Source organism: Tenrec ecaudatus, chromosome 10 (genome assembly GCF_050624435.1).
Source record: "Tenrec ecaudatus isolate mTenEca1 chromosome 10, mTenEca1.hap1, whole genome shotgun sequence".
Lineage (NCBI taxonomy): Eukaryota > Metazoa > Chordata > Mammalia > Afrosoricida > Tenrecidae > Tenrec > Tenrec ecaudatus.
The window spans coordinates 51,742,556-51,755,541 of record NC_134539.1 but is presented as its reverse complement, the minus strand read 5'-3'; the positions used below and the strand labels follow the sequence as shown (position 1 = coordinate 51,755,541).

General features: G+C 48.7%; 1 protein-coding gene across 9 annotated transcripts in view; it reads left to right on the top strand.

The window, feature by feature from the left end:
- The window catches only part of TNC (tenascin C), a 99,608-nt gene that overhangs the window by 79,724 nt on the left and 6,898 nt on the right, over positions 1-12,986 (top strand). For all 9 annotated transcript variants that reach the window (XM_075560384.1, XM_075560383.1, XM_075560385.1 and 6 more), the window contains 7 exons: positions 730-849; positions 2,526-2,669; positions 3,404-3,534; positions 6,117-6,249; positions 8,200-8,351; positions 8,804-8,900; positions 9,678-9,839. In XM_075560384.1, the coding sequence (XP_075416499.1) occupies positions 730-849; positions 2,526-2,669; positions 3,404-3,534; positions 6,117-6,249; positions 8,200-8,351; positions 8,804-8,900; positions 9,678-9,839 (939 nt within the window). The remainder of the gene's footprint in view (positions 1-729; positions 850-2,525; positions 2,670-3,403; positions 3,535-6,116; positions 6,250-8,199; positions 8,352-8,803; positions 8,901-9,677; positions 9,840-12,986) is intronic.

The following is a 12,986-nucleotide window of genomic DNA, read 5'->3' as shown; positions in this document are numbered from 1 at the left end:
GATGAGCCGTCTGAATTGACAGCACCAGCTCCGGGGTGGGGCTCGTCTGCGCTTTCTCAGCTTCTCCAACTGTCTTCTCGGCGTTCCATGGAGATCTCCAGGGAGCATTTGTGTATGCTTTCTTCTGTGTCTCAAAATCGGTGAGGCTTATGACACATCCTACCCTGGTATGGCCTCACTAACATCCCAGGGAAAAACAGCGTTTCATCCCCAGGGTTCCAAGTGGGAATGCATCCACAGGTATAGGGGTTGGGATGGACAACACATGCCTTGGGGAGACACAACGCAACTCAGCCCATATCACCAAGGTAGACCCCAAGGGCCCCAGCCTCCAGAGCCTGGCCCCATAGGATCTACCAATCACCTATCCACAGATAGCTCAGAGTCCCGGACAACCTTGAGCAATCTTCAATTAGGATGGGAACCTCCTCTGTTTTAGTCCATCCTTTCTCTGGGAAAAAGTGATGTGAATAATATCTTTATCATGAGCTCATCTGTTTTTTGAGGCATCTTTCCACCCCCAATATCATGTGAAAAGCAACATTGCATGTCCATCGAGTTGATTCCATCTCATCGCAACCCTCTAAGACAGGGTGGACTGGTTCTGAACCTCCCCAAGCAGCACCACCCTGTCCGACGAGCAGGCGTGCAGACCGCAGAGCAGCCGAGGTGCAATCTCCTACTCCGTGACTACCCATTCCTCCAGCATGTCACCACCTTTCTTTGCAGCTCTCGACGCTCCATCGGGCCTGGTGACAGCCAACATCACCGACTCAGAAGCCTTGGCCATGTGGCAGCCGGCCATTGCTGCTGTGGACAGTTATGTCATCTCCTACAAAGGAGAGCGAGGTAAAACCCAGTCCAAGAGCCACCCCCACCCCCCCACCGTGCTAAGAAGCATCCGTTCTGCTAGAGACTCTTTCCATTCTCTCTTTGCTGAGCATCACTTGGCAAAGAGGGAAAATTGCACGGGTTGGCCAGAAAAGTCAGTGTTGTCTGTATGGCTCTTAACTTCAACTCATGGTGAGCTCGTGTGTATCAGAAGGATGTGTGGTGCAAAGACGTGTGGTACCCAGACGTAGCAGGGTAAGTCCCTAGACAGTGCCTCCAGCTTTTTAATGCAACCTCAGAATAACCTCCTGGGCTAGCATTGGGGATAGATTATGAGGTCAAAGGACCTGTTCAAGGAGGAGCAACAGAAGGAGACGTCTGCTCATAGTCCTCTGCTCATTGCCAAGCTAACGAGCACAGAGGTTATTCCAAGGGAGCCGAGGAAGCCACTCAAAAGTGAGGGGAGTATGTCACCATCCCCAATGCGTTTGTCCCCAGCCCGTTGCCCCTCTCCAGTTAGTCTTTCTGCCTCCTGGAGCAAGCTGCCCTCTCTAGGAAGTAGCTCGCATCTTGACAAAGAGATGTCAAGATCTTTACCTGGAACCAGGCACTTCAGGCAATGCGGAGGGGCCTGAGCTCCTCAGAGGCCACAGAGGAGACCCTTGGTAGCAAACATGATGTTTTCAACATAAAGCGCCAGCAAAGCATGGCCACTGGCAAGTAAAATGAAATGAAAAAATGAGAGAGGTGGAGGAAAAGAGCTTCGTTTTCAGGGAGCAAGTCCATAATTTTGGAATGAACTCCTTTTAAGAGCCAAACCTCATCTTTTAACAGCTAAGTTTACTATTTGGGGGCTCTGTGTTGTTTTCCTTGCGGTGGTCATCTGAGAGGTTGTCATCATCGGCAGCACAATGGTCAGATGAACTTGTCCATGTCTGCCAGGGCCCCTCCCAGTTTTAGCACAGCTTCCAGACAAAGAGAGACTAGCAAGAAGGCCCTGGCTGTCTGCCTCTGAAAATCAGCCAGTAACGGCTAGGGACCACCAATGTACTGATCTGTCACTGATCACGGGTTTGGCACGGGACTCATGAGTCCAGGGATGACAAGATGCCGGCTAGCCCAACAACAGCACCCTGGGCAGCTCCCGGGTCCCCTATGGGTAAGGTGTAAATGAACACACCTGGGCATCTGGCTTCATTTCCGCAGTTGAATCCGACACAGCGAACTGAGAGGCAGCAAGCAGGCTGGTGCCAAATTGGTGTGTTCCCTCAGCTTAATGGTTTGTCACATTCTGATACGTTATGAAAGGAGTCTGAGTCAGTTAAAGAGAGGAAAGTGGGCGAAAGAGAGGGCAGATTGAATTGGCTGGCCTGAGGCTTGCGGATGTTACCTGCAATTGTCCTCCAGCTCATCCCTGTCTCGGATGCAAAGCTGTTCCAGCCAGTACCAAATGGAAAAAAATCTCCTGACCCCCAATTCCCCTTTCTGATTTGGTGCCTGGAAAAACTGTGTCTCCATATGATGAATCCTTTGCATATGAGGTGAACCCTCAAGAGAAAGAAAGGGTGTGAGTCATGGCAGAAATCAAATCTGCTTGTCTGCAGGGTCACTGAAAGTTTCTGTGTTGTTCGCCAAATCCTCCAATGGCTCAGACTGCAAGAGGTAACTGCCTCGTATGTGTGTTTCTCGTTCAGTGCCAGAAATTACACGCACCGTGTCGGGGAACACAGTGGAGTACGCGCTGACCGACCTGCAGCCTGCAACGGAGTACACCCTGCGAATCCTGGCGGAGAAGGGGCCCCTGAAGAGCTCAACCATCACTACCAAGTTCACAACAGGTCAGGAGGCGTCTTCTTTCTGAGACACTCAGCCAGACCCTAAACAGAAACCCTCCTCTGAAGTCAGATGCTCGCAATGAGATGATGTCAAACGCAGCTAGACTCACCAGTGCCCACTCACTGAAGACCAAAAGAAACACACTTGCTTCCTTTTGTACTGAAATGACCTTGGTCTCCCCCCAGACTGGGAAAAGACTTTAAGAGGAAGGCTTTTTAAGTGGAAAACCAGTCCCCACTGGCCCCAAACCCGGGAGTTAATGATCCATGTTCTATGTAGGGAAACGTTTTTAAGAGATTTTTCAGACCAGTTTTCCTAGATGCCTGTTGGGTTTTGTTTTTTCATATATATATATACATTGAGCTCTTTTTACAAACCTCAGCAAGCAGGGCAATGTGAGGGATGACCTCCCAGTCGGGGTGAGCATCAAAGTTAACAGTCCAGCTGCCCTTTTATTGAGAACCGAGGGGACTGGTAATTACATCCACCTCTGTATTGCTCTCAAAACTCAGCCAAGACCATGGGGGCTCCGCTAAAACTGGTCCGTAGGGCAAAGGAAATCACAACAAGATTATGCCTTTGGAGATCCTGTGGCTCAACTCAGTCCTTGATGGATGTAGAATGTTGTTGCCCAAAGTCCAATAAGAAAAAGATGCAACTCAGGCTTCCCGAAACCTAGCCAGAGATGTTTGCCCTGCATTTACTGGTTTTATATTGAATGTCTTATCTTCTACAGACCTGGATTCGCCAAGAGACTTGACCGCTACTGAGGTCCAATCAGAAACTGCCCTGCTCACTTGGAGACGCCCCCGGGCATCTGTAACTGGTTACCTCCTGGTCTATGAATCCGTGGATGGGACAGTCAAGGTATCTTGAAGTATAGACACACCCCAAGCTGTTGTAGGCATTTTCATAATGCCCAGAGTAGGGACGAATTATCCTGATCATATTCCTTCACCCAGGGCAACTGAGGAGCTGGAGGGGGAGTGGGGGTTAAGTAGGGGGTGGACTATCTGCCAAACTTTGTGAAATCCCCCTTTGCCCTCTTTCTCAGTTTAACCACATTCAGAGGCACCAGCGGTTTAGTTTTCTACATGTCTTTGGTGGGACATGATCAGGGCCCTTTTTAGAGCTGGTCTAACAATGAACGAACTCACTGTATAAACTGAGGCAAGTCCTTCCTTCTCTGAGTATCAATGTTCACATCTGTAAACTGAGTAAGTAGGACTCGTCTATCAATCAGTAAGGTGCCCCGATGGTCTAGTATTCTGTGCTCACCTGTGGCATGCATCTCATTCTAATCTGCTGCAATGGCCCACGAAAGGGCTTTGTATTGCAGCCCTGAGCTGACAAGTAACTGGATCCCCACGTAACTCGATTACTCCACTTTAGACCTTCTCAGTGATCCATCTCCCAGAGAACAGTCCAGGAGTCTCCCAAAGGTCGCTGGGTCATGTTAGGAAATTGATACTCACCCAATTTATTTCCCCACCTGTTCAATCCTCAGCATTTTATGTCTCCCTAGAGAAAAACAACCAGGTGTTAGAGGACCGAGATGGATAGCCATTTCCTCTCACTGACAAATGATGATGCCTGAGCCAAACTTTTAGCCTCTCTGAGACTTTATTCGCCCACAAGTAAACTCAGGATGATGTACCTGCCTGTGTTAGTCTGAGCACATTAGAGAAACAAATCCACAGAAACTCATATGTATAAGAGAGAGTTTTATACAAAGGGTGAGTGCATATCAAGAAAACATCCTGACCCAGTGCTGCCTGAGCCCACAAGTCCAACATTAACCCATTTGTCTGACACCAATCCACAAAGTCCTCCTCCATCTCACAAAACACACACTATGATGCCGACTGCAGGAGGAAAGCCAGGTCAGTGAACATGTGAGCATCTCAGCACTGGCAGGGGTCTCCACACGGCTGCTCCAGCACCCAGGGCTGCATTGGGGGAGGTCCACATGTCTTCTCCTCAGAGATGTCTTGCAGGAAGTGAGCCTTGCAAGCTGAAGCAGGGAACTGCCTAAGGCAGCTGCACCCTGGTCCAACCATCAGAAAGCAAGAGACCCGAGAAGTAGAAAGGCGAGGCTCACTGAGCCATTTATCTCTCTACCCTTCAATTAACATTTCAATTAACCCCACATGTAATTATGGGCCCGGTTGACCAATAAACTAACTGCCTCGCTGCCCCAGTCCAATGAGACAGCGCAGCCTTCCAGAGACCCCAGGCCCATTTGTCAGTGCCTAAACCCAGTCTTCAAGTCTGTCTTGAAAGGAGGAAAACCAGAATGCTCCTTAGAAGTAAGGAGGGGAAGACTTCATCTTGCTCAATTTGGACAAGTTGTCAGGGGAGACCAGTCCCTGGAAAAGGACAGCACGCTTGGTAAAGTGGAGAGTCGGCATAAAAAGAGGAAGGCCTTCAACGAGCTGGATTGACACGATGGCTGAACAATGGACTCAAACATAACAATCATTGTGAGGACGTGCAGGACTCGGCAGGGTTTTTTTTCCGGCTGTACACAGGGACCCTGTGAGGTGGAGCTGGCTCGGTGGCACCTAGCCACAGCCAATCCAATCAGCCAGGTTTGCAGGCTGTAGAGAGCAGTGTTGTGTTTGGTTGAAAAGGGGTGAATTGGCAGCTAGAAAGGAAGTTTAAAAGAGGCTCTCCTGCAAATGGACACCAGTGGCCTCCGTGAGGCAACAGCAGAGCAAGCAGCCAGTTACATAAGTAATGCTCGGGCCAGTCGCAGCCGCCTCTCCCAGATGACTGTGTTCTGGGAAGAAGCCTTCCGCACGAGCTCAGAGCATCATCGTGCCACGGCTACTGTGTTACTGTGTCATCTTCGCACCCCAAAGATCCCCAAGCTAACTATTCATCAGAATCATCCGGGGACTTCTTAAACACCACTGGTCTCTTACTTCTGACTGTTCGCACTTGCCATCATGTGGGTTTAAAGCTTCCTAGGGTCCTGTGATAGGGGCCACCTGGCTAACTGGTCTCAAAGTCTGGCCCTTTGCCCCTACGCAAGTCCTGCTGCCCCTGGGTGAAGGCTGTTAAAGTGCAGCTGGGTTTGTGCCATTCACTTGCTCAAAACTTTTTTTTTGGGGGGGGGGGATTCCTCATTCTTTTTGATGATAGAGTTCCAATTCCAAAGGGCAGGTGAGGCCCTTTGTCAGCTGGCCTCTGCCCACCTCGCTTATCGTTCTTCAACCTGAAACCAAGTGTGGTTGAGTTATTGAATGCATTCTTCCTGTCTGAGCCCCCGACCTTTACCCGAGGTGCACGCTCTCCACTTCCAATGGACCTGGTTCAGCATGGGTACCCAGTAGAGGCGTGTTTGGTGACTAAATGAATGGAGGGTTGAATGAATGATTGCCTACAATTTCTGCTCTAAGTATTTCTGTAGCCTAAAGCAATTTTATTCTTTCTTCTATTCATAGGAAGTCATTGTGGGTCCGGACACCACTTCCTACAGCCTAGCAGATCTGAGCCCATCCACCCACTACACAGCCAAGATCCAGGCACTGAATGGGCCCTTGAGGAGCAAGTTGATCCAGACTATCTTCACCACAAGTAAGGGGTCCCTGGAGACCAAGTGAGCCTTGAGTCCAACATTATGAGCCAGAGTCAACCTCCACTACCCTGTTGACCTCTTCTTTCATTTAAAAGACATACATGTCTTTCAAAGGCTTGAGCCTTTTACTACCCGAAGCCCCAGAGTCCCTGGGTGGCACAAAGGGTTAAGCAATCAATTACTAGATGAAAGGCTGACATTGTGAACCCACCCAGAGGCACTTCAGAAGACAGGCCTGGTGTGATCCAAAAGATCACAGCCTTGCAATGCTATGGAGCATAGCCCTTCTCTGATCCCATGGGGTCACCGTGAACCAGAATCAATTAACAATAACAACAACCACCTGAGAGCCCAAAGAATACGGTGTGGCAGGCTTTGGGCAGCATGAAAGGGCAGGAGGACTGGTCGTGAGCACACCTGGATCAATCCCATCTGTACCACTTGTTCTGTGTCACTTAGGAGAATTACTTCCATGTCTTCATTGATAATGGGATTGGTAATTATCCCTTCCTCAAAAGATGAAGCATTGTATTTGAAGTCTGAGGCCAGTAAGTAGCCCTTTACCGGGGTTTATTATAAGCCAGTGTCCCTCCCCCTCTCCTTCAGCACTTCAGAGTTTATAAAAAGTCCTCCAGCAAGCCAGTACCGGTGTCCAATTTCCCGGTGGGCAAACCAAGACTCCCAGAGACTAAATGACCTGCTTCAAGGCTACCCTGCGAGCTAAAGTCACAGCCAGCCTTTTAGAGCCAAGGGGCCTCTCTCTGCGCCCTACCACTTGGCGTCTGCTGCAGATGGTAAACATGCATGCGGTTCCATTGGTCCAAACCAAGGGACGAGCCATTGTGTAAAGATCCCTGAACCTGGGACGCACTGACTGAGCACGTGCCAACCTCTCACACCCCAGTCGGCAGTCCTGCTTCCATCTGGAGCGGGAGATGGTTCTCTGTGCCAGCTGTTATACCCGGCACTGAGGGCACAAGACTCTGTGCTTGCACTGAAGATGCTCAGACTTAGGCTGTAAAATAAACACAAAACAAGTCAACCATGATTCAGCTCAGCTGAGGGCCAGGAAAGTAAAGTACATGGGGTATCAAATCAGATAAACCTCCTTGGTCAACACGGACAGAATGAAGCCCTCACATGGTTTGATCTCAGATTTAACTTCTTCTATCACCTTGTTCTATCGCACTTGAAAGTGCCCCCTCTTTAATGAAAAAGAGGAAGGCCCTCAGCAAGATGCATTGATACGTGGCTGCAGCCATGGGCTCCGGCAGAGGAACCATGGTGAGGCCGGCGCAGGACCGCGCGATGTTTCCTTCTGTTGTGCACTGGGTCCCAGTGGGTCAGAGCCAGCTCAATGGCACCGAACAACAAGATTGCTAAGGCGCAGAGCAGTTCACTGACATCTCAAATGTCACACAGAAAGTGGCAAGCTCAGGACTGGGTCTCTGACTTCCCAGTCCGCTGAGATGCAACTATATCATGGATTCAAATATCTTAGTTTGGGGAGATCAAAAATTCAAATCTTTTACCATATTTTTAAAAGTAGCCTGTACCCTAACCACTGTTCCCCAATGGGCCACCCAACGTGGATTTGAAGGCCAGCCATACAAACCTGGACCCCTGGTATTCATCACGGCCTTACCTCGCTTTTCTACTGAAATCAAGGCTGACCTAGCATTCACTGTTCGCAGAGCCAGCTCCATCAACATGAGGGACCCAGAGAGCTCCTTTATGTAGAGAAGCTCAAAATGTGCTAGACCCCCCGCCACCCCTCCCCCCCCACACACAGAGCAGGTGATCTCCCCATGGTGCGCACAAGGAAACAACCTCAGGAAGGGAAGTTGCTTGCCCAGGGGAGTCTTGGCAGGATGCTGAGCTGTCGTTTGAAAGTGCTTGCCTCATTCTCCCTGCTTCTGAAAGAGCCACCCTTTCCTCTTACTCCACAGTTGGACTCCTGTACCCATTCCCCAGAGACTGCTCCCAAGCCATGCTCAACGGAGACACCTCCTCTGGCCTCTACACAATTTATCTGCATGGCGATAAGACCCAGGCCCTAGAGGTCTACTGCGACATGAGCTCCGATGGGGGCGGCTGGATTGTGAGTAGCACCGATATCAGAGAGTCCCGTGCTTTCTGCCAGTGAGGGAGGGGCAGGTGGAGGGGAGAGCTTGGTGGAGGCAGGAGTTGGGGGGAGCATCCCTGTGTGCTGTAATACTCATGCAAAAGAGCATGTGACCCTCGGATGCTCTGGATATTTCCCTATTAGACAAAGAAAGAGAAAGAAGCAGGAGATTCCATCTGAAGGCAGGGAAAACGTGTTTATCTCATCCGATAAGACAATTGCACTCCTGCAAAGCACAACTGGCAGAGGACATGGCTCCTAGTGCTGACTGGGAATTCACGGTCCACTGGGCACCTTGGGAGCTGGTGCTCCTGCACTCAGAAAGACCCCCTCTGCTCCCCGCCACAGCATCAATCCTGCACTCAGAAAGACCCCCTCTGCTGCCCGCCATAGCATCTATGCCCCGGGCTCATTCATTGTCTTTGTAGGTGTTCCTGAGACGCAACAGTGGACAGGAAGATTTCTATCGCAACTGGAAGGCCTACGCTGCTGGCTTTGGGGACCGCAGAGAAGAATTCTGGCTTGGTAATACAGCCCAGCTGATTGTTTTCGGCCCCCAAATTCCCCTTGCAGCCCTTTGATCATTTGCCGTGACCCACAGCGACGTATAGGAAAGATTTGGAAAAGGAATCTCACATGCACAAATAAAAAGACTGCTCAGTGGTCTGGGCCATTAACATTTAAAATCTGGGGGAGAGCCAACCGGCAGGCCTTTAAGAATGCAGGTGATCTTAAGTCAGTCCCTGAAGCACTTACAGAAATACTCTCGCTGCTGTCACTGACCGCATCTGCCCATGTACTAGGTTTATATTCTAAACCTCCCGACACAACCCTTCCCCCAGAATCGATTTTATCTCCATTTTACACGAGACGAAACACATGCTCAAAGAGGTTACGCTGCTTGGTTATGGGAATCTCAGTAATAAGTAATTGAGCTGCAATTGGGAAGCTCCAACATTAAAAGGATGAGGTTACTACCCATCCATGCACACAATGCACACCTCTGACAACTGGTCTATGCACCGTTGTCTGGCTGGGCACGTTTGCCTTTGTGTCCCCCAGAGCCTTATCTCCTCCGATTAACATCACAACTCCACCAGGAGGTCCGCAGGGTAAGGATTATCAACCCGCTTCCACCTGAGGCTCAGAAACTGTATCGGTTGCCGGCACTGCCTCAGCCAAGCTTCCAGGCGGAGTCGGCAGTGCAAACCCCTGGTCCCGCTGTAGCTGCCGCGGGGCGGAGTGGAAATGAAGCTCCTCGCTACTTGTGCTTCGGCAGCAACCCGTGTGTGTCTTCCTCAGGGCTGGACAACTTGAACAAGATCACAGCCCAGGGCCAGTACGAACTCAGGGTGGACCTGCGGGACCATGGAGAGACAGCCTACGCCGTCTATGACAGGTTCAGTGTGGGCGATGCCAAGACGCGCTACAAGCTGAAGGCGGAGGGTTACAGCGGCACTGCAGGTACAAAGCAGCAGCACACACCCCTCACTGCTTCCTCCTGTCCTTCAGTCATTTGTGTAGGGATCAACAGCTATCTGAATGCCTAAGAAAAATTGCTGACAAGTTCCCACTCCTGAAGATCCTATATATCTCAGAGTGAAACTCCGCTCTATAGTGTTTTCCAATATGGATTATTTTTATTTGAAAGTAGATCACTGGGTCTTTTCTATGAAGTGCCTGTCATGGACTGGAGTCTCCATCTTTTTCGTTAGCAGCTGAGGGTGATACCCATTTCCACCATCCTGGGTCATCCTTTGAATCCTGTTAGGAGTTAAATGATGCCTTCCAGAAATATGTGCTGTAAATCCTAACCTGTGGTTATAATCCCGTTTGGAAATCAGCAGGAGTGTTGTAAAATGCCCTAGACTTGGCTCCAGCTCTTAGCAGCCCTACATGCTCTAGAAAGAAAAACAGCCCAGCCCTGCACCCTCCTCACGATTGTTTTTATGGTCAAGTTCACTGTTGCAGCCATTGTGTCCATCCATTTCATCAAGGGTCTTCCTCCTTTTGGCTCACACTCTACATACAAAGCATGGTGTCTTTTTCCAGAACTGGTCTCTGCAGAGCTTCTCAGAGCATATTACCTGTACTTCCTCCAAGACATATGTATTTGTTCAATGGTCAGTCCATAATATTTTCAGTATTATTTGCCAAGACCATCATCCAAAGGCCTCAATGGCCTTTCTTAGTTATCCAGCTTTCATGTGTATATGAAGTGACTGAAAATACCGTGGCTTCTATCGGGCTCACCTTAGTCCTCAAAGTGACGTCTTTGCTCTTGAACAGCGTAAAGAGGGACTATGAGTCGACAGTGTCTCCAGGGCAGTGAGTTTGGTTTGGCTTGGTGCATCAGACTTGCCCAGTGTGATGCATTGTTGGGTTTCTTGACTCCTGTGTCCATGAATGTTGATTGCATACCAAAGTAAAATGAAATTTTGATAGCACCAGTCTTTTCTCATTTTATCAAAATGTTGCTTACTGGCCCAGTTGTGTGGATTTTTGTTTTCTTGACACTGAGTTGTAATGCACACTGAAGGCAGGCGGTCATCTGTGATCATCATCAGTAAGTGCTTCAGAGCTTGAAGATAACTTAATTTCGGCAAATGAGGTGTGCCGTCAGCATATCGCAAGTTGTTGATGAGCCTTCCTCCAAGCTTGATGCCACCTTCCTCATCGTATGGTACAGCTTCTCAGATGATTTAATAAGGATGGTGAAAGGCTACAACCCTGACACACATCTTTCTTGATTTTAAACCATGTAGTACCCCTCTTTTCTGCCCAAACATCTGCCTCGTGGGTCTATCTACAGATTCCACACGACCACACTTATCTGTTCTAGAATTCCCCATTCTTCCCAAGGCTATTCATAGTTTGTCATGACCCTTGCTGAATGCCTTTGACTAGTCAATAAAGCACAAGCAAACAGCTTTCTGCTATTCTCTGCTCTCAGGCAAGACCCATCTAGGCCAGCAATGACAGTCCTCAGACTCCTTCTGAATCTGGCCTCAGTTCCTGGAAACTCTGTCCATGGACTGCTGCAACTGTTTCTAAACTATCTCCTGCAAAATTGTACTTGCAAGTGATATCAGTGATATTGTTCTATATTTTGTGTGTTCTGTTGGGCCGTCTTTCTTTGGAATGGGTAAAAGTACGGATCTCTCCCAGTCAGGTGGCCAGGCAGCTGTCTTCCACATTCCTCGGCAGAGACGAGTGAGTGCTTCCAGTGCTTCATCAGCTTGATGAGACATTGTAACTGGTATTTGCCAAATCCTGCAGCCTTGTGTTTCGGTAATGCCATCAGTTCTATTTAGACTTCATCCTTCAGGACCATTTGTTCTTGATCATATACTACCTCTTAACGTGGTTGAGGATTGCTCAGTTATTTTGGCTACAGTGACTCTGTGCCTGTCTTCCATCTTCATTTGATGTTCCCTGCACAATTCAATATCGTCCCCCTAGAAGAATTCAGTGCTGCATCCACAGGCTTGAATTGTTTCTTCAGTTCTTTCTACATGTGCTGCGCATGTCTCCCCTGTGGTTGTCTAACTCCAGGGCTTTGTGCATTTCGCTATGATGCTTTACTTTGTCTTCTCCAGCTTCCTTTTGAAATGTGCTGTGCGGTCAGTTGACTTCATCATTTCTTCCATTTGTCTTCGCTATTGAGAGCAGGCTTCAGAATCTCTCGTGACATGCACTTTCATCATTTTCTCTCTCTCCTGTCTTTTTTGTTTTTAAAGGTCACTTTATTGGGGGCTCTTGTAGCTTTTATAATATGCCATACATCAGTTCTATCAAGCATATTTGTACATACGTTTCCATCATTATTTTCTAAAAAGTTACTTTCTATTTGAACTGTTGGTATCAGCTCTTCTTTTTTCACCTAACCTCCTCTCCTCCTGCCCCCATGACCCCTTGATAAATTTTGAATTATTATTATTTTCATATTATGTGTTGATCATTGCAATTGACCCTCCCTTCTTCCCCTCATCTCTCACCTTCCCCCTACTGTCCTGGTATCTCTCCTGTCTTTTTAATGATATCTTGCTTTCTTCATATATAGTGTACATAATATCTCATAACTTCAGTCAATGGTGTTCAATGCATCCAATTGGTTCTTGTGATGATCTCTAAATCCAGGTGGGATATACTCAGAGTTGTATTTTCGGCTCTTGTGGACTTATTTTAATTTTATTTAACTTCACCCCCAATTTTCATTTGATAATTGGTGCTCTGTTCCACAGTCAGCCCGCCCTCATCTTGGTGACCCCGCCACCTCTACCACAGTGTAGTCAATTTGATTCCTGTGCATGCCATCTGGAGAGCTCCCTGTGCATAGGCACATTACGAAGCAAGAATGCTGTAGGGTGCACAGTGAGTCCATCTATTTTGAGATTGCCAAGCCAGCAGAGCAGAGGCAAGGGGAAACTCAAATTGTGGCGCATCAAGATTGCTCAGGAGCAAGCAGAAGCTCAAAGAACTAAGGACCTTCCTCCTGAGCTAAGAGAAAGGCTTCCCCAAGAGCAGCAGTTCTCAACCGGTGGGTCGCAACCCCTTTGGGGGTCGAACGACCCTTTCATAGGGGTCACCTGATTCATAACAATAGCAGAA